The sequence below is a fragment of the Diuraphis noxia genome, unplaced genomic scaffold (assembly GCF_037042655.1).
Source record: "Diuraphis noxia isolate RWA-SAM2 unplaced genomic scaffold, SU_Dnox_SAM2 contig0003, whole genome shotgun sequence".
NCBI classification, from domain to species: Eukaryota; Metazoa; Arthropoda; class Insecta; order Hemiptera; family Aphididae; genus Diuraphis; species Diuraphis noxia.
The window spans coordinates 17,393,855-17,416,456 of NW_028301713.1; the positions used below are offsets into that span (position 1 = coordinate 17,393,855).

Here is a 22,602-nt window from a genome sequence, read left to right on the forward strand (position 1 = left end):
TTAATTGCAATATACCTAGAGGCAGGATCATTTAGGTTGGTCGTTTAGGTTTGGACATCATCGAGTGAGGTGACATAATAATATATATTGATTTGTGAACTGTGAGTGTCTCATGTTGGACATTTTACATTTTAGTATTTTTTTTCAAATGTTATTGGAGAAAATTCTTATGTCTTAATAAAAAATATTAGAAACAGAAAACTTAAAAAAAAATTTTAATTAATGTCAATATTTTAATTTTCTTTTTATTCTAGGTTCGTTAAGTACGTAATCAGTTTAATTTTTAAAACATAAGTATATTTACACAAAGTTTTCCGTTATGAAAATAATAGGTGGTAATACATTAATTTTTAAGGAAGGCTAACCTATTTAACATCAATGTGTCCGAGTGAATATTCTTGATTCCAAAAATGTGTAGTTAATATTTAAGCGTTTTTTAAAATATTATTCATAATGTGTTTCAATGTTTATATAAGATTGTGGTTGTATAATATAATCCGAATCCAAATATTTTATATCCTAATTCTACGACACAGTTAATGCTGTGGTAGGGTCCACTGTAATATCAATTGAACATTAGTAGATTATGTTCATACATACAAATTGCAAGTGGCATGAGTAGGTACACAAGGATTAAATTATACTTCTTTACAGTGGGTACGAATAAAAACCACCAAGATCAGCATCATGGTCAGCAATCACACACATTTCTATTGTTTTTTTTTATTCTAAATTAAACTTTGCAATATGTGACACAACCACATTGTGTTAAATAATATTTCGCCTAGTTTGGGACAAAATGTCTCATTTATATTTATATGCAATACCTATAGGTTAGGTTATATTAATTAACAAGTCGGGAGTATCATGTGTTGTGCATTATATATATTTTTTCATTTATACTCCAGATGAAGTGGGTACGTAATGAGTTTTATTTTGTATACAGTGTTTTCGTATAGAAAATGTTATGTTATGTTCATACAAACATACATTTCGAGTTTTAAGGAGTACATCCAGATTAAATAATACTTTTTTACTGAGGTACAAACAAAAAACCACCAATGCATCATGGTTAGCGATCACGACACACACATTTCTATTGTTTTTTCTTATTTTAATTTAAACTTTATAATATGTAACACAACCACTTTGTGTTAAATAATATTTCGCTTAGTTTGGGACAAAATGTCTCATTTATATATTAATATGCAATACTAATTATTCTAAAAAAAAAAAAAAAAAAAAAAATTTAAAAAATTAAAAAAAAAAATCAATCAATTTGAGTGTCATTAGTGGATGACTTCTCACGTCAAGCGTATCATGTTGTAAATTCTCTAACCATATAAACTTATTGTGCCCCTAAGGTATAGATTGTTTATCTCAAATAAAGAAAAAAAAAAAAAAAAAAAAAAAAAAATATGCAATATCTATACATCATGTTATATTAATTAACAAGTCGGGAGTATCATGTGTTGTGCATTATATATATTTTTTCGTTTTTGGTTTGCTTCTAAAATTTTTGTTGATTATGTTTTTCCGTCATGATGAATTGTACCAGTAATATTTATTAAAACCTTAAAACATTTAAAAATTAATATCAATTTTTATTATACTCCAGGGAATATTGGTACGTAATGAGTTTTATTTTGTATACACTGTTTTCGTATAGAAAATGTCAAAATTTTCATTCTTATAATAATTAGTATCGCTTTGGGACTTGTGTAGAATAACATTTTAGTTTAATTTGCGACCAAAATTCATCTTTGTATGTGCTTAGAATTATAATCCGCCATGTGGTATGGCAATACCACATTTATAATGAATGTTAACTACATTTTTTATCGAATTTTATTCATTCCTATATAAAATGATTTGAAAACATCAAAATTGTCAAAATATTCTCATAAAAAGTTAAAAGTAATACATACATTATCCCCCACCCCCAATCTGAATTTTGCAATTTTTCGGGCCAATAATTAGTATTCAATTCCTGTGAATTCCTGACCAGCTTTTTATAATTCCTGGTCTGATAAATTTCCCGGAAATTCTAACCCCTCTTTATAACGACCCGCTAATGCTACCCTACCCGATAGCCTGGGTTGTAAACCACATAGCGCATGGCTGTCGCATTGCTGCTCATAATGTATAACATTATGAACCCCCGCGCCACGTGGCGAACTGGTCGCTAGATTCATGGCGGCCAGTGGACGCTTCTCGTGTCGTCGACTTTAATCAGTCATCTTGTTTATATTATCAGCTATCGCTTATGGACTGAGAAAGCGATCATTATGTAATTGACAAGAATAAATCCTAAATACAATTTCTCATGAAAAAAAAAAATATTTATTTATTTAATAAATTATTTATATAACACTTAATTTTTTTTATATATTTTTTCATTGAAAACGACCTTAAGGTCTTTGTCAGTGCGTATCTTAAGTGGATAGTAAGGAGACTATGTAATATATTTATCTATGTATATATCACTATATACATGATACTACCCCCTAACTCCAAGAGGTGACATATGCGGTATTTACTTCTAGTGGAGTTGGACCTATTGGAAACTGGATGACGCAATCGGACGAAAGCATGGGAAATTTGTGATCTTGTAAAACCACGCATTTTTTTTACGCTTTACTATGAATTGAATCGATGACTGTGTGAGTCACAATCAACTGCGTGAGTGGGTAACTACTACTCCACTTCGGTTCCACTTATAATTTAAGAATTTAACCCTAATAAGTTAATAGCCCTAAAAAAATAAGATATTCAAACATATCTTGGGGGGTTATCACCCTCCCACAAATACCCCGCTGGCAGGGTCCGGATATTGTATTGAGCATCATGTGTTTTGATAAAATGTATCAAAATTGGGAAATTTAGTAATATTCATATTTATAAATTGTATTTCATTCTATAATCTAAAAGTACCAAATAAATTTTTAAATATTATTTGTTGGTTTATGATTGTTGAAAATGTCATTTATAAAATAATAACAATCGGTGTGTGCTCCACCTAATACACTCAATCACAAAATGTAATATGAATTTATTTTTCAGTAACCTTTAAAAAAACTCCAGTTACTGACTTCTGTAACAATATGGTTTTCCGAGAAGATTTTGTAACTTTTTTTATAAATGTATTATATGGTAAAAATTTATTTTAAGTTTAACTTAATATATTAGTATAAATATAAATTAAATTGATTTAGAAATATTTAAAATTGATTCTTGTTATATTGTTAAGTTTTTGTCAACTCCCAATGGATGTATTTTAAGTTATGGCTAAAATTTACGTACACGTTTATAGCGTTAATATTTTGAATTTTAATGATTACAATACAATGGATTTTTTTTGTTCCGCATATGTTACAACAAAATATATACATTTATGACGATGGAGAAAAACTCTTTTATTTTTTCCTGATAATTGTTATGTAGTGACGTCCCGCTAAGACTACTAAATACGTTTTTACACGTAGATATACGTAAGTGTCCCGGGGGCATATGATTTCACCACCGATCACATTGTGTCAAACCTCGATCGCCGGTGCGAGTAGAATATCAAAATAAGAGAAAATCGTGAACCGAACGGCCGCACGAGCGTGGGATGCTACGGTATCCTAGCGATACGCCTTTACGCATTTACACAAATAGGCTATGGACACATACTTATCTTATCGATTGGAGAGGAAACGCTGAGTTTAAGACTATGTATGAGAGCTCCGAATAGACTAAACGCAGACGTGAGCCACCAGAGTCAGTGCAAGCACCTTCATGCTGATACCATTCCAAATTAATCATTTGGACTTAAAATATTTTCAATCATTCTTGTTCAGTAATAGTGTTTTATTTACATTGCAAGCAAATAAATAAAGCTACAGCTATATATATATATGCACAGTTGAGGTGGAGAACATATTTTTCGGGTTAAGGCCCACCGACATTTTTTACAAACATAACATACAATTTTTATTGGTTATTGGTCTCTATTCCTTCAAACTTTATAATTTCGAATCTATATGATTTTATCTATACACTATACAGTATTGCACATCCAACCACCCTGGACTTTGATTTTGGTTGAGGCATTGACCAAAAAATAGAGCATGATGAACTGATGTATCTAGTCAGTGAGTACCACTCGTGTTTCACCAAAGGGCTGTTGGAAATAGGATGCACGCCAATGATGAATGTTTATTGTATTACTATAATATTATAATAATAATTGATTTGTGCTAATCCTGCGTAAACATACGTTTATGTCTTAGTAAAATCTAACAAATTATCATTCACTATCTATATTTATAAATTATATTAGCCGAAACGATATAATAATAATATTTAGTTGTAGTAAATATTATAAAAGTTATTGTGAACATAGTTATGTTACTTCCCTATTATTCAATAATTTATAAATTAGCCTAAACGATCAGTCGATTTCTCGCCCAAATGATATGATATGCTTTACTTAGGTAAATTTTGGGTTATTCGCCCAAATGAATGACACCCTATGCGTGTGAACGCAAATGACAGGTATGCATCAAATGGACAAGGGGCAGTACATAATTTGCATGGTATGCGTTTGAAGGCGCGAAAATATAATAACAAAAAAAATTTACAGTAAACGATTATGTGCATAATTAGTTTTAAAAAAATGGTAAACGACGCATTTATTGTCAGCGTACTGACTCGACGCTCTCTGAAGCCGTATGATATGCGCTGGCCGCTGCTATCGGTTGACTCGATTACTTAATAGTAATAATAATACGTATAATAACATCAAACGACACTGCTGGATGTTATATAACACGAAGGTTGTCCTTTTCATTGTCATGTATACGGAACAATAATAGTATATGATATAATATTATACGTCCATATTCAGTTAATATTTTAGCTTCTATGACATCATTTAAAAATTTCACACATAACAGTGTTCCATTACATAATGCTGGTGTAATAGTATTTCTTTAAAGCATGATAGGAGCTCTATTTTGTGAAGATACTTTCAATTAATTTAAAAACTCTGCAGGGTAGTGTATTGCATACAGTTGAAATCGATTTATATGTTTCCCCTTCCCCAAGACAGAGTGTTATACAGGGTCATTCTTTTATCAAACAACACTTATATGGTGTTTGTATGTAAATACCACCTAACATACATCTATAACACACAAACACCACCCAAAACCACCCAACTTTGGGAGGCTATATCTTGTAAACGGATTAATGAAAAATAAAAATTTAAACGTGAAAATTCATTGAAAAAATAGCCTTTTTAGTTTATGAAATTTTAAGTATACGTTGTCATTTGAAAATCAAAAGTTGATAATGGTTAACCTGATAAATATAAGGGTGAAAATATTTAAAAAAAATATATAGTTCTGGAACAGGATGGTTCTAAAATTCTGAAAAAAAAAATTTGAAAAAAAGTCAATAGTTTTTGAAATAATGAGTGTTGTTTGATAAAAGAATCACCCTGTATATTTTGAATAAACATCATCTGCTCTATTTTGGTTAGAGGTTTAAGGCTCTTTCAGATAACCATTTGTAATAGTTTATATAATTTGTCTATACAACAGAAAATACTTGCATTTTAAATTCTGAACGGAGCTAGGAATGTATTGATTTTACAATGACGTATGTTTTTTTGTATTTTTTTTTTTTTTTTTTTTGTCTGTAATCACGTTTTAGGGCAGTAAAAGTGCTTCGATTTTCGGGCGCCCGGGAATTGGGCCACAATTCACCTTTTTTTTCAAAGGCATACGGTAATTGGGCCACTAAAATTTTATATTTATTACAGGTAGGCCCGGTAATTGGGCCACTATTACATTTTAAATTATTGTAATAAAATAATATTTGGGGGTGGAGTGGCCGAGCGGACTAAGGCGTCTGTTGCCATGCACGCAGTCGCCGGTTCGAACCTCGGTCACGGGCGGCATCGCTCTTTGGGCATTTCGCGGTGTCTGGAGAGAGAGGCCGCCGCCCCCCCACCGGGAATGGCAGAAACCTACGAGTGCCCATTCAAAATTCTGCCAAAAATACCCACGTGCTTAAAACCTTCAGTACCTTCCCCTACAGTTCCCCCAGGCTAATGACCTCAGTTGTCGAAGCCTTAACCCTAATAAAAAAAAATAAAAAATAAATTATATTTAAGAGGATGTCAGCGCACTATTTTTCTATATCTGATCCACGCACAACATAGACAAAACACATTTGCGCAGAATAATTTTTTCTATGAATTTACAACATTATTTTGTTTATTTTGAAAGTCAAATAACAATGAAATATAAAATGGATGTGTCATTCCCTCAAAAATATTATTATCTATCTTTTTTGTAATGAGTGATTTTATTCTACGATTACTTAAAAATATAGAAAAACTGATTCTGCGTAAATGCGTTTTGTGTTTTGTGTATGTAACGCGTGGGTCAGAGAGCCTTTGTATTATATTTTTATATACCTATTAAATATTTTTTTCATAGAAAATTTTATGGACCTTGTTGTATATTAAATTAGTTAATCTGTATGGAAGTATTTAAAAAAATATTAATTATTTGACGAAAAATATTTTTATATGTTAAAACAATAATAATTAGTTAATAAACATTATATATTCGTATTAATATAGCGTGCTATACTTTTATGGCCCAATCTCCGGGTTAGTAAAATGTAAACAAATATTTTATACGGAACAGGTAGTTAAAATGTGGCCCAATTCCCGGGCGCCCGATGAAATTACAGTGTCGCCATCTGTCCAGCAAAAAATGAGCAAAAAAAAATATAAATATTGTTTACAAAGAAGTATTATAACCTTAATAGAAATATGTACAGAGATAATATATAAATTAATAAATAAAAAAGGTACAAAATATAAGAAAATATTATATAGTTTTTTCATCCTCATTTTTTTATATAAAATAGTTGAATACCTCCCGGGCTATTTTTTCCCTGGACAACGCCGAGTAATTCAGCTATCTATTTATATGTATAAAAATATACTGCTAGCATAATCAAGGATTTTGTATTAATTGATTATATTTATTCACCGTTAGTGGAATTAAGTAAAAATGGAAACTTGGTATAACTTTAATACCTTAATTAGTTAAATCATAAACTTACGTACAAACAGCACCAAGTCCGCGATCTACCGCAGGTAGATTGCCTACCTGATAATATTATACTTCTGCAAATCAGCATTTTTATTCCCGGTAACGGAAAAGTTAAGATAAGTTTTGAAATCCATACACCGATTATTAAATAACGAATTGAACAAAGTTTGAGTCATATAAATTTAGTACATTTAACGGGCAACGAAGTACACGGGATCAGCTAGTACTATATAAACAGAACAGTAAAGACATATCTTTAACCACAACAGAATAATTCAATAAATGTTATTCAGTCAGTTCGAAGTCTGAAAAAAGTGTGACGAGAAATTTAAAGTTTACTGCAATGTTGCCAAATTTATTTATTTGTAACCTAACTATGCGCAAATAAGTTTTTTAACGTATTTTAATTTTATTAAGCGCAATCGAGGTTTTTGCATATAGGCGTATATACGGTATTTAGGCGCAAACACGGCCCTTCCGAAAATCTAACCAGCTTGACTCACGCAGATTTTGAATTCTTATTAAGTAAAGTGTCACCGATCATTTCAAAAAAAGATACACATTGGAGATTGGCAATACCTAACCTTGAGATATTTGGCCACAGGTGATAGTTTTAAAAGTCTCCACTTTTTATTCAAAGTGTCCAGCGAAGTTATATCTAAAATTGTTCCTGAAGTATGTACGGCCTTAAATACAGTTCTAAAGGATCATTCGATTGTGCCTATGTATTCTTATAATTTTTTAATCACTATAAGACTAACTTATGACAAACTCTGTATTAAATTTTCAAATATTTTAATAGGGCTAAAAAAATGTTATCGACATTTCAAAAAAAAATTTCTGAAAAATTGAAAATTTCAGTGGTCTATAAATAACTCAAAAAAAGTCAAAAATTTTTGAAAATTAAACTGTATATAGATAACATTAACATAAACATTTGGTCAAAATATTTCAAGTATTTACAGTGATGAGTTTTTGAATTATAACCATATAAAAATATCGATTTGGTCGAAAACTGGTTTTGCGTAAAAATTCCCGTTTTTCTGTCATTTTTTTTTTGTTTTTCTCGATTTCTTTGAAAACTGTTGGAAAATGTTTAATTTTGACCTCTATAATGCACCAAGGATATTCACTTTTACGTCGGAAACCACCCCGAAGTTTGAAATTGAAGCATTATTTTGACTAGTTATGCTGTACACAGACACAAAAACAAACATAAAAAAAAAAACACACACACTTCATTGTAAAATCAATACATTCATCACTTCGTTCAGAATCTAAAATTAATAATGATAATATATACTTAATAATGTTTAACTTTTTTTTAATATAAGTCACTACTTTCAATGAAATAATTGTAGTTTACTGATTGTTTTCATTAGACATTGAAAAAGCTTTAGCTATAATGTTTTCTTCATCAATACGATTAATGCGATGATCGTAATTTTCAGATGTTATAGGTGTATTTTGCTTACCAACAATTATATTTTTACTCAAATTTTGTTGATAGAAATTTTGTGGATAAGTTGGATATGTCATTTCAGAATATGATGATAAACTAGAAGAAGGCCTGCTTTGATATGTATTGTTGTATATGGCATGTGCCAATTAATAATAGGTTTATTACTTCTCTTAGCTAAATATTTAAATTACGTAATATTAGGCCAATGAAGCAAATGAGCTGAGGCAGCTCATTGTAAAATAATATTTAAGGACGTAAGCACCACAGTAGGGGGACAGTACGGGTTTCGAGTGAGAGGCGAGATATTGGTAAGCGGTTGATAGAGGCCCGTATATTTTTGTGTGTTTGTGTTATGTTTTAATAAAGTTATTCAAATAGTATTATTTGTTCATCAATTATTTCGTGTACCATAGAGAGATAGGTATACTACAGACAGGTATACTACAGTGGCGCCCAACGTCATTCGTGACCAACGACCCGAATTTCTTTTGAACATTTGTGTTTTTGTGTTTTTCTTTGTTTTTGTGTTTATTAAATACAAGTCATTTTTGTGTGTTTTACTTTTACACATATCGCGTTTTGAACTTTTTCATCAGATTCATCTCTCACGGCAAGAAGTCAACGACCAATTGGATCTACAATTTTGATGTTTCACACACTGGAGGTAAATATTTGTGTTTGATTATAATTGATATATACGAATACTTCGTTGATCAATATATTTTTTTTCTCTTATTATTATTAGCGTTAGTTAATTATATTTTAAATTTAGTGAAGGTAGTAATTATTTAATTAGTTTTTATAATTTAATATAATTAATCTAGTAGTATAAATTGGCTGTATAAACACTTCAAATAATTTTTTCTTACAATATATTTAATAAACTTTTACTAATTAAATTTTTCGGGATTTCAAAAATGTTATAATTTAAGTATTTAATTTTAGTTGAAAGTAATTAATTATAGTCAACACATTTTATATAACTAAGTATAGATTTAGAATTATTTAAACTAATTTTTCAAATTTATAGTTTAATGAGTCAACTTAAAGACCCTAGATCGGATCTTTCTATTACGATAAATACAGCAACAGATATATATACTCTTAAAAAACCTTTTCTGATACAATATTGTGAAAATAAAAATCTAAAATCTACTGGAACTACTACCGAATTAAGAGCTAGACTAAGTAGATACTTAAGAGGAGCTATAACTTTGGAAGACGTGGATGATTCATTAGACGTTGAAAAACGTAATATAATTCTTAATAATTCAATCACTAATAAAATTGATTTAAAAAATTTACTAAAAGACGCTGAGCTATCCGATTCAAGTCCCGATCAAAAAGACAGCAATAAAAATCCACCAGCTACTTACCCAACATCGTTAGCATTATACGACAACTTAAACAATAGTTTAAATTCATTTTCAAATATAGTCGGAAAAATCTTAGAAAATTCAAATACTTCGGGTAGTAACTCTCAAGATCAAAGCACCCAATTATATCAAAATACCTTAATACACTTAGAGGATTCTAATACTTCTCCCGAAAAATCGAAACACATATATCAGGAAATAGTGCTCAACAAAGATAACTCAATAACAAATAATCAAGCTAATCCTAATTTAAACGCCAATTCTATTCTACCCCCACCAATTGCACCGAGCAAAAGGAGAATGAATGAAAAAACTCTTATGATTAAACCTGATAATTTCACCGGGACTGAGGACGTTAGGAAATTTTTTAAGCAATATAATAAGATTAGCGACATTAATGAATGGAATGAAAACGATAAACTAAAATACTTTTCAATTTTTTTAAAAGGCACAGCCAGTACTTTTTTAGAAAATCTTGAAGACCAAAAAAGAAATTGGTCATGGAAAGAATTAGAAGAAATTTGTTTAAATGAATTTCAACCCATAGGACATGACACTATATTGCAAATCAAACTAGAAAAACGTAGGCAAGGGGAAAATGAATCTAAAACAAGTTTCTTAGCTGAAATAGAAAGTTTATGTAGGCAGGTAAATAAGCACATGAGCGAAAAAGATATTTGTGGATATATTTTAAAAGGTTTAAAGGATAAAATTTTACAATCAATTTCAATGCAAGACAATAATAGCTTAAAAAACTTAAAAGAAAGTTTAAAAAAATTTGAACTGATGCAGTTTAGGATAAAAAATAAAAAATATGATATGAGTGAATACACAGAAATTCTAAATGAACAAGTATTACAATTAAACCTTAAAACAAAAGATATAGAAATGGAGAATAATGAATTGAGAAGGCAAATAAAGAACAGTTTCTCTAGAGATCGATAAAATAAAATAAATATAAACAAATTAAGTGACGAAATACAAAAAATAAACTTATTAAGAAAAAAATCGGTGTATTTTGATAACAATAAACAAAAAAATAATAATCGTGATTATAATGAAAACAGAGGACGAAGTTACAATAGGGAAAGAGACTTCTACAATGATAAACGCGAATACCGAAATAACAGTCCATACCCATATAGGAGGAATAATAGCGAAGAGAGAAGTTACAATAAAAGAGATAATAGTCGTTACCCCTCTAGTTTGTATAATAGATATTCTAGAGAAAATAGCAAAGATAACAATTACAATAGAGATAGATCACACCCAAGAGAAAGTAAGAACAATTATGATAGTTCTAGGGAAAGTAGTAGAGACAGAAGTTATGACAGAGATTTTGTAACGTATAAACATAGAGATGATAAAGATAGGGAAACAAGAGGAAATTATAAACAGCGTAGTAAAAACAACGACGAAGGAAAAAGATACACAAGAAACCGGCAATACAGCAGAGAGAATAGTCGAGAAAGAGTACCAGGAAAATATAGAGAAGACCGCTATGCGAAAGAATCCGAGAGAGTTACTTGCTACAGGTGTAACGAGCGAGGACACTACGCGGACAATTGTAAAATGCCAAAAAACGATTAGGGTCCGAGTTAGAAAAAAAATCGGATCAGCTAACTCGGATAGACACTTATGAACTAAATAATATAATTTATAATAAAATAAAGGGAATAGAGAAAAATAATCATATACATTTTATTAAAAAATGGTACGACCACAAATTAAATAAAACTATTATTAATCAAAACCTAGATAGCGGAAATAATAGTGAAACAGAAATTGAAAACATGTATTTAAAAAATAACCCAGAACTCGAGTCAGAATTTCAAAACTTCTTACTCAGCAATAATTCGAATGCTACTCGAGCGTGTGACTATTTAGAAGTAACCGGAGATATTTTTTCACTAGACAACACTTGGGCAATAGGCCATTGCGTCAGCAAATGTCTCACTATGTCCCGGGGAATAGCGTTAAAATTTAAAAATAAATTTAATAATGTAAAACAGTTAATTAATCAAAATAAAAATACTAACGAAATAGCTTACCTAAAAACAGACGATCAATGGTTATTATATCTGATCATTAAAGACAATTATAATGACAAACCTAAATATTCTAATATTTTCAAAACTCTAGAAAATACAAAACAATTTTGCATAGAAAATAAAATTAAAAAATTAGCGTTTCCTAAAATATGTTCAGGCTTAGACAGTAAAAAATGGGGTATCATTTCTAATATGATCAAATTTATATTTCAAAATACTTTAATAAAAATTAAAATAATATCACTACCCGAAGAAAAAGATGACAACCTTTTACAAAACAATGAAAATATATATCCTATCAATGACAACCAAAATGACGGTTCAACAATTGAAACAAATAAAATTAAAGATAGATATCTAAATAACTTTAATAACACTATTAACAATAAATCAAAAAATATTAATGAACATGACTGTACCCATGTAGACAAACATTACAATACAAGAGTATTATCAATAATAGTAGAACACGAAGGTATTGAAAAATATGCAATAATTGACACCGGATCTAATATTTCTTGCATAGATATATCTTTAATTAATGATATGGAACTCGTTAAAAATGAAGAAGATATTGTTATAACAGGAGCAGATAATACCAAATTAGAACAATTAGGCAAAATAAAATTAATGGTAAAAATAAATGGAAACCCGTACTCTATTAATGCGTACGTAATCAAAGGACTGAACTGTAAAATACTACTGGGAAACGATTTCAACATAAAAAATAACTCAATCATCAATTTTAAAGATAAAAATTTAGAATTAAATAACGATGTCTTAATACCTATGGATAAACTATGGTACAATTATAACACACAAAGCAATAAAAACAATATAGGAACAAAATATAATATAACTATAGCATAAACTATGACAAACGAAAATATATAGAAAAAATTGTATCAAACTGCAATATAAATATTCCGCCAAAAAATAAAATAAATATTAAAAACTTCGACATAAACACTAATATAATAGACACAAGTTACGTAATAGAACCAATTGAACGATTAAGCAAAAATAAGCTTCTAACATTAGAATCACGCATTGTTAATAATGAAGACGGTATAACTCTTTACAATTTTTCAAATCTTTACAGTAATATTCCCGCAGGAATGACAATAGCAAGTATCGTAAAAACAAATACGCCAAAAATAAAAAAATAATTAACAGAAAATAATATAAAAACAATGTATACCACTAAGCAAAAACATTATGAGTATGACAACGAAAATATTAATGAAGTCACCGATAAACAAGGAAACGTAATCAACATTTCTCAAGAATTAAATTATAAACAACGTAAAGAAGCCTTAAAACTAATCAATAACTATAAACACTTATTCACTTCAGACCCACTAGATATAAATTGTGCCAACATAGAACCATTAAAACCTTATACAGCATTGTAATATGGTAACTATTTCATTAATATAAATTTTAGTTATAAGTACTATAAGTAACCAGTATAAGTTATAAACAATAATTAATACCTAAAAATAATACTTATTAATTATAATAATATTTTCTGAAGTACTCGGGTATAGTTATAATATATATGGGTGATAATTTAGCGTGCAGAGCGATAGAAAATTATTTTATAATCATGTTTAATTCAGTCTTTGGTTCTAGATGTTTTTTTAAAATCCTCACAGTCGTTGCGGTACTCATCAATGCTAGCGCAGAAGAAGATATAGCTGTAATTGTATCTCCCGGAGCCTTTTTTTGACGAGGTACCAGAGGCCATTTTATATGACAAAAGCATTCCTCTAATCTACACACAAAAATTGCCCTGTATCCTGTACCTGTATTGCAAATATACCCTGCTATTATCAAGATAGACATGTTAACCATGCCCCCTCCTATTCCACAAAGATAATTATATAAGTTAAACATATACAAAATAATTAATACACTCTTTACACTTTAACAAAACAAACTTGATTGAATAAAAATCACAATGTAAGACCAACTACAAAATATGTTCGAACATCATAATATTACAATAAAATATAAACGATATAATCTCTAATACTTACTCAAAAAAAAAAAAATAATAATAATCTATTTCACGCGACTAAAATCAATATAAATTAATAATCCAAGAAGCTATACTAATATGGTTTCAGTTATAAAATCAATTTCACAAAAATGTAAACAGTGAGATGTTAAAAAAAAAAAAATGTAAAACCAATTTAACACGAAATCGGCATCAAAACAAAGGCATACACGACGGTCAACCAACACTTCACCAAGACTACTAAATATTAACATTCGCAGCTACAAGAGAATTCAATCTACACAATACAACGAAGGAGACGAATGAAATAGTAAACTCAGCAGTAACATCCACACTTTTGTAATTTTTTTTTACGCCGTCTAGCGATCTCTTCTAATTTTTCCTCATCACCCAGCATCCTTTCATAAAAAAATTAATAATAATACATATATATATATATATATATATATATATATATATATATATATATATATATATATATATATATATATATAATATACACCTACCTTATAATGTTGAAAACCGCTCGATAGACAAAACCAAATAATCATTGTGTGAACACCACAACCAAGAAGATGAAAAAGAGAGATACAACAATTAAAATTATAATATTAAATATAACAAATCTCTGATAACAATCAACATTAAGCAATCACATATTATATAAATGGACAAAAAATCGAATTCTGGTCACAACAGTTATAGGAGGTTTTGAAATATTATAAATTTTACCCTATCCCAAAAATTTTCCTCTCAAAAAATATATATATATATGTTATTCCTATTTACCTTTCCACACTCTAAACACTAAATAATACAACTAGTAATTTTTTTTAAATTTAATATTATAATTGTATACATTACATTGCATAGTTTTAAATTTAAAATATGAGGACATATTTTTTTTTTATAACATAAGGGATTGTTGTATATGGCATGTGCCAATTAATAATAGGTTTATTACTTATCTTAGCTAAATATTTAAATTACGTAATATTAGGCCAATGAAGCAAATGAGCTGAGGCAGCTCATTGTAAAATAATATTTAAGGACGTAAGCACCACAGTAGGGGGACAGTACGGGTTTCGAGTGAGAGGCGAGATATTGGTAAGCGGTTGATAGAGGCCCGTATATTTTTGTGTGTTTGTGTTATGTTTTAATAAAGTTATTCAAATAGTATTATTTGTTCATCAATTATTTCGTGTACCATAGAGAGATAGGTATACTACAGACAGGTATACTACAGTATGGTTCGAAAAATCTGTTGATGGTGTATAAAATCTTTGTGCATTTAATGAGGTATTTGAATGAGAAGAGAAGGAGTTCATATTACGTAATTTTTCGATGTACATACCTTCGATTTCATACATAAATACCTCTCGTTCATTTTCTGGCAATTTCCTTATTTTTTTCGCTAACATTTTACCAAACAGATCATATTCATCATCATCTTCTTTGTCACTAGCTCTTTAGGTGGTTGCATTTTTTAACATATCAAATGCTTCCTTCATTTGGTTTGCTGCCTCTTGAAGCTCAGGTGGAGCACCACGACGTCGAATTGTAGGGTTTGGCCGTGAAGTCGTTGGGTTTGGTTGTTCAGAAACAAGTGTACTTGTATTAATCGTATTCTCTGTTATTATATTTTCTATTATATTCGCTCTATCCTCAGTTGCCACACTTTGATTTTCTTCATCGTTTTCAGAGCCGATTTGCACGCTTTGACTTTGTTCGTCAGGTACATAAGACTAAACAAATCAAAAACAATTATATTATATTATATTCTGAATGTAGCGATAAATTTATTGATTTTATAATGAAGTGTTTATTTTGTGTGTCTATCTACATGGTTTAGGGAAATACAAATGCTTTGATTCTTCATTTTCCAATGACTGTACACAGTACCGCCACCGATAACGACCAGTCACCGATCAATCGTCGAACATACAGTCCACACTTGCCCTTAAACGCGTGGGCTTTCGTTTATATTAAAATAAATCTAGAAATAATCGGAAACGTGAGTTACTTCATTAATTTCACATCCAACATTTGGTCCATCGACCCGGACGTATCGCGAATCGGTGTACTCAAAGTTCGTAAAATATTCTTAAAAAAAAAAAAAAAAACAGTGCGCAAGGTTTAGTTTTATTTTTCGCCAAGTTAAAATTCAATTGTTTTATTTTTATTTTTTATTCGGTCTCGTTATATTGCCGCATATGTTAACAAGTACGCATGTGTATTACAATTGTGATCTACAACATCATTGGATTTGGATTCGCTAAATCAGGTCAGAGCTTCCTAATTTCTATTTCCTTTATAATAATCGGTTTTGGGATTTTGCGCGCTATAGTACAAGCACAGTAAAATAGTACATTAATTATTGGTGGTTAATCGTACTTATTTAATATAGTCGTTGTCAGGGCTTTCCATACTAGAATACTCGTATAATCGCATCTATCATAAAATGGCTGAAATAATAGCTCTCACCACTCGTCGAGGACAACTCAAAGGTCAATTAACTAGGTTCGGTTCTTATATCAAAGATAATAAAGATAATATTGATATAGAACAACTCACACATCGCAGAGAAAAAATGAGCGTAATTTGGGACGATTTCCAACAAGTTCAAACGCGAATCGAAGAAGAAAAGGGGATTAACGATGAAAGCGAAAACTATAGAGCAGAATTTGAAGTTATATTTCAAAAATATGGCAGAATGTGACAAACTTATGAAAAGCGTAACGATAAATTCTAGTAATTCCGATCGTACTGATGACCCGTCTGGTATAGGAAATAGTTCTCGCTCTGTCACACCTTCCGACAACAGTCATCACGCTCCCCCTCCAATTAAACTAGCCGCCCTAGAAATTCCTAAATTTTCTGGAAATTATACGGAATGGTCATCTTATTATGATATATATATGGCAATCGTGCATAATAACAACTCATTAAGTGACATTCAAAGATTCTTTTATCTACGTTCGTCACTTAGTGGCGATGCCGAACGTAGCATACAATGCCTACAAACAACGTCTGATAATTACCAAAAAGCCTGGGCTAGTTTAATCGAACGATATAATAATAAAAGAATTTTGGTACAGGTACACACCAAGGCCTTATTTGACATAACACCGATAAATGAGGAATCTTCCCACCAATTACGTAAATTGAACGACGTGTTATCAGGCCACATAAAAGCGCTCGAAACACTCGGTCAAAGTCCAAAGCAATGGGGCTCATTACTCGTACACTTGATCACGACTAAATTAGATACTGCAACATTACGTCATTGGGAAAGCGAAGCACATAAACTAGATAGCGTAACCGCCGAACAATTACTTGAATATTTACAATCTCGATTCCGGATATTAGAAGCAGTCGAATCAGCCGGTAATTTTGTTCATACCTTAAAGGCAATTAAAGAACAATCGAAACATAAAAAAAATACACATAGGTCTACGTCATTTGCCACCTCGGGAGAAATTAAGTGCTACAACTGTAAACAGTCGCACACGATTTATAAATATCCGTCGTTTTTGAAATTATCGATTATTGAACGAATAAAAAGGATTACAGAGCTTAATTTATGTAAAACTTGTTTACGTTCACACGACGGTGAAAAATGTAATGCTCGCCCATGTCCGAAATGTTTACGTGCACATAACGGATTATTACATATCGTACCGCGTAACACATCGGCCGATAAAACGAACAACGGGATGTCGTCGACATCGGAAGGCGTAGTCGATAAACGCGAGAGTAATAGAGATAGTGCTAATACCACGGAAACAACGAGTGTAGTCGCGCATACTACGCGTCAAGACGTAAACAATCAAATATTATTGTCGACCGCCGTTGTACTGGCCTACAGCAATTCGAACTAATTAGTACCATGTCGCGTTTTACTGGATTCTGGATCACAGAATAATTTCATTACCGAATCAATGTCTAAACGTTTACAGCTAAAAAGAAGAAAAATATCGTATTCAATTATCGGTATAAATCAATCGAATCACAGTGTATCGCATCAGGTGTCTACAAAAATTAAATCCTGACTACGCAATTACGAAACGTATTTAGATTTCGTCGTAATGCCTAAATTAACGAGCTACCTGCCGTCAACGTCGATAAGCGCGTCGGATATATATATATATATCGACCTCGCTGACCCGTCCTTTAATACGTCTAATAAAATCGACATGATTATAGGCTCGGAAATATTTTTCGAATTAATCTGCGCTGATCAAATTAAACTTACATATTACGGCCCTACGTTTCAAAACACCCTTTTCGGTTGGGTTGTTGCTGGTCCGATATCTAGTTCTAAAGAACGCGCACAAGTCAACGACAACGTTATATCGTTATACTGTAGTACGAGTCCGTCATTAACGAGTCTTGAAGAACAAATAGCGAAATTTTGGCGTTTAGAAGAAATACAATGTAAGACTTATTCTTTAGATGAAAAAACATGTAAAAACCATTTCGATGAAAACGTGAAACGTGCTAACGACGGTCGATTCATCGTATCGTTACCGTTTCGTGAAGCGTCAATACTAGGAAAATCGTACGACATCGCATTGCGACGTTTTTTATCGTTGGAGAGACGTTTTCAAACTCAACCTAAACTCAAAGAAGACTATAAAAAATTTATGGATGAATATATAGCACTCGGACATATGGAAGTTGTTACAGCCGAAGAACGAAGTGTTTATATAAAAAAAAATTATTTACCACATCATGCGGTCACGAAAGAAAGTAGTAGTACGACAAAGCTGAGAGTGGTATTCGATGCGTCTTGCAAAACTGACACAGGTGTAAGCTTAAATGACACCTTATACAAAGGTCCTAGTATTCAGGAAGAACTCGTATGTATTATGGCCCGGTTTCGTACGCATAAATACGTAATTTCAGCGGACATCATCAAAATGTATAGGCAGATCTGGATCGCACAGCATCATCAAGACTACCAAAGGATTTTATGGCGTTCCAGTCCCGACCTACCTATTCAAATTTATCGCTTAAAAACCATTACATACGGAGTGTTGACAGCGTCCTTTTTAGCCACCGGCTGTCTCCAAAAATTAGCTGAAGAAGAACATAAAAATTACGCTAACGCATGCAGAGCAATCCGTCAAGATTTTTATATGGACGATCTATTAACCGGTGCGGACACGATAGAAAACACGTTAAAATTACGAAACGACATTATTACGGTATTGAAAACAGCTGGATTAGAATTACGTAAAAGGTCCAGTAACGTGACGGAACTATTACGCGACGTATCTAAAATAGACATAGTCCACGAAAACAGCAATTGTAACAGTAATAATTACGAAGGAAAGGTTACGAAACTATTAGGTCTATTTTGGAATCAAGAAAACGACTCTTACCAATATATGGTAGAGTCATACAATAGCACTTCTCGAATTACAAAACGTAATGTCTTATCGGAAATAGCCTCGGTTTTCGATCCTCTAGGCCTGATAAGTCCAATTGTCGTACGTTTAAAATTAATTATGCAAAAATTATGGCAATTGAATATAAATTGGGACGAGGTACTACCGTCAGAAATTTGTTGCGAATGGCGGAAAAATCGAATCGATTTAGAACAAATAAATTCATTAACAATTAATCGTTTTATCATTAATTCTGGAAAGGTATGTAATGTACAAATACACGGTTTCGCGGATGCCTCTATAAGCGCGTATGGCGCGTGTTTATATTTACGTACGACGAACGATAACGGAAATATAAAAACCAGTTTAATATGCGCGAAATCACGAGTGGCGCCGTTAAAGGTCGTAACACTGCCGCGTTTAGAATTACTAGCTGCTTTATTATTAGCACGTTTATCGGCAAAATATATTCCATGTCTACAATTACGCATAGACGAAACTTATTATTGGACCGACTCCACAATTGTACTTGCTTGGATTTCATCACCGTCGTCGAGATGGAAAACTTTCGTAGGTCATCGAGTGAGTGAAATACAAGAGCTATCATCCGTATCACAATGGAAACACGTAAATACGAATGAAAATCCCGCAGATATTGTTTCTCGTGGATGCTCATCATTGCAAATAATCGACTCAAGATTATGGTGGAACGGTCCAGAATGGTTACAAGCCGAAAAATCAGATTGGCCGAAAACAAATTGCAGTCTGAGTGAGGATAATATATTAGAAGAAAAACCCGTAACTAAAATAATTATGTTGACCACACATGATACTTCATTTTTGAACAAATATTCTACACTGTCCAAGCTAGTAAGAGTTATCGCCTATTGTTTGCGATTCAAAAATAATGCAAAGCCGAACTCCAAGAAGGTTAGTGGAAATCTTCTTTTCGACGAACTTGAATATGCTACTACTGCCATAGTTAAATTGGTACAATCGAACGCATGGTACAATGAATTAAAATGTTTAGCGAAGTCGTTACCAATAAAAAATAATAGTCCATTAATACGTCTTAAACCGTTTTTAGATGAAAATCACATCATTCGCGTGGGTGGTAGGCTAAGAAATTCAAGTACACTAGACATTTTTCAAAAACACCCCGTAGTACTACCAGCTAACAGTCCGTTTACACGTTTAATATTTTCCAATGAACACGACAAGTCTATGCACGGCGGACCGCAATCGATATTAGCACGTATACGTCTTAGGTATTGGCCTTTGAACGGACGCAATATTGCCAGAGCGGTTGTTCAACGATGTGTAAAATGTTTCAAGTACAAACCAATAGTCGTTCAACCAATTATGGGCGACCTACCTAAAGATCGTGTGGAACCTGCTAGAGCCTTTGCAAAATGCGGTGTAGACTTTGCTGGACCTGTATACGTGAAATCGAGTTTACGTCGCAAGGCGGCAACTAATAAGGCATATATTTGCGTGTGGGTGTGTTTTGTAACTAAAGCTATTCATATCGAATTAGTAGGTGACCTAACTACGGAAGCCTTTTTAAACGCGCTTAACCGATTTTTTGATCGACGTGGTGTTTGTAGCGACATATACTCCGATAATGCGACAAATTTTGTCGGCGCTAATCGACACTTACAAGAGTTAAAACAGCTATTTTTATCTGTTAATCATCAAAATAAAATGCAAACTGCACTTAACAAGATCGGAGTAAACTGGCATTTTATTCCGCCCCGGTCGCCCCATTATGGTGGACTTTGGGAAGCCTCAGTTAAGTCCGTTAAATCGCACTTATATAAGACATTAGGCAACGCAGCTCTAACATATGAAGAGCTATATACTGTGCTTGTACGCGTAGAGGCAATCTTAAATTCCCGTCCTCTCACTCCGATATCCACCGATCCTACAGATCTCACGGTTCTCACACCTAGTCATTTTTTGATTGGTGATAATTTATCCGCGTTACCCGAACGTGATGTATCTACCACGCCCCCGAACAGATTGACAAGGTGGAAAAGGGTAACTCAGCTCACACAACAACTTTGGCGACGTTGGAAGCACGAGTACCTAAATCAACTACAAGTACGGGACAAATGGTGCCATTCGAAGGGTCCCCCTCTCTCTCCACTAATACCATTGTTCTGCTCCGTGATGACAAACACCCTCCACTACATTGGAAGATTGGTCGAGTCATAGAAACCCACAAGGATTCAGATGGAGTCGTACGAGTAGCCACCGTCCGTACTAGCGAAGGTGTTTTCAAACGTGCGGTAAGGATACTGTGTCCTTTACCTTTCGAGTGCAATGTTAAGTTGACGTGACCTGTTCCACAATCGTAATATTTACCATTTATATTTTATATACTTAATCAGTTTCAGATTTTATATATATTGTTCAATCTTTAATCGCTAAATTACTTAATTATTTATTAATTGTTTTAATTGTTTGTAAAATTTAAATTTATATTTCTACTGTGAATACTTATATTTATTATCTATCTACGCTGTAATTATGTAAATTTTAACATTTGGTTTACCAGTCCACGCGTAAAGACCGGGAGTTACTATTATATCATGTGTTTATTATTATTATTATTATTATTATTATTATTACCATGTAAAATTATATTTTTTATATTGAAACGGCACAATGTGTGATTTCAAGGTGGGCGGTATGTTCGATCCTATCGCGATAGATATTCGTCGCAATAATCATCGACGATTTAAAATAAGATAGTATTATTATTTATTATGATATCTGTATGTGGAGGTACCTACCGCCACCGATAACGACCAGTCACCGTTCAATCGTCGAACATACAGTCCACACTTGCCCTTAAACGCGTGGGCTTTCGTTTATATTAAAATAAATCTAGAAATAATCGGAAACGTGAGTTACTTCATTAATTTCACATCCAACAGAGCATTTGAAATTTAAAATTTTACAACATTGGATTTTCACTTTTAGCGATTTCCTTATTTTGGTGTAACTCTGAAACAAATGACCGCAGATACTTGAAATTTTGACTGAATGTTTATATAGGCGTTTTATATATTTGATAAAATTTTCAAAATATTTAGATTTGTTTTGAGCTGTTTACTGACATTTTAATTTTTCAACTTTTTTAGTTTTTTTTTCTATAAATATCGATTAAAATT

The 22,602-nt window shown here is 31.8% G+C and overlaps 3 protein-coding genes across 4 annotated transcripts in view; 2 read left to right on the forward strand and 1 right to left on the reverse strand.

Annotated features, from left to right (window-relative positions):
- Positions 1-22,602, reverse strand: part of LOC149056883 (uncharacterized) — a 145,542-nt gene that overhangs the window by 111,612 nt on the left and 11,328 nt on the right. The gene's annotated exons all lie outside the window — the stretch shown is intronic.
- LOC149056888 (uncharacterized) lies at positions 16,757-17,911 on the forward strand. The gene has a single exon (XM_089223222.1). It carries the CDS (start codon positions 16,757-16,759, stop codon positions 17,909-17,911), a length of 1,155 nt encoding a protein of 384 aa, XP_089079348.1.
- Positions 18,227-21,640, forward strand: LOC149056889 (uncharacterized). Its single transcript, XM_089223223.1, has one exon. The coding sequence runs from the start codon at positions 18,227-18,229 to the stop codon at positions 21,638-21,640; it is 3,414 nt and encodes a 1,137-aa protein (XP_089079349.1).

Bases quoted from the DNA above. Each gene is read 5' to 3' on its own strand.
- LOC149056888 (XM_089223222.1), top strand. From the start codon at position 16,757: ATGAAAAGCGTAACGATAAATTCTAGTAATTCCGATCGTACTGATGAC.
- LOC149056889 (XM_089223223.1), top strand. From the start codon at position 18,227: ATGATTATAGGCTCGGAAATATTTTTCGAATTAATCTGCGCTGATCAA.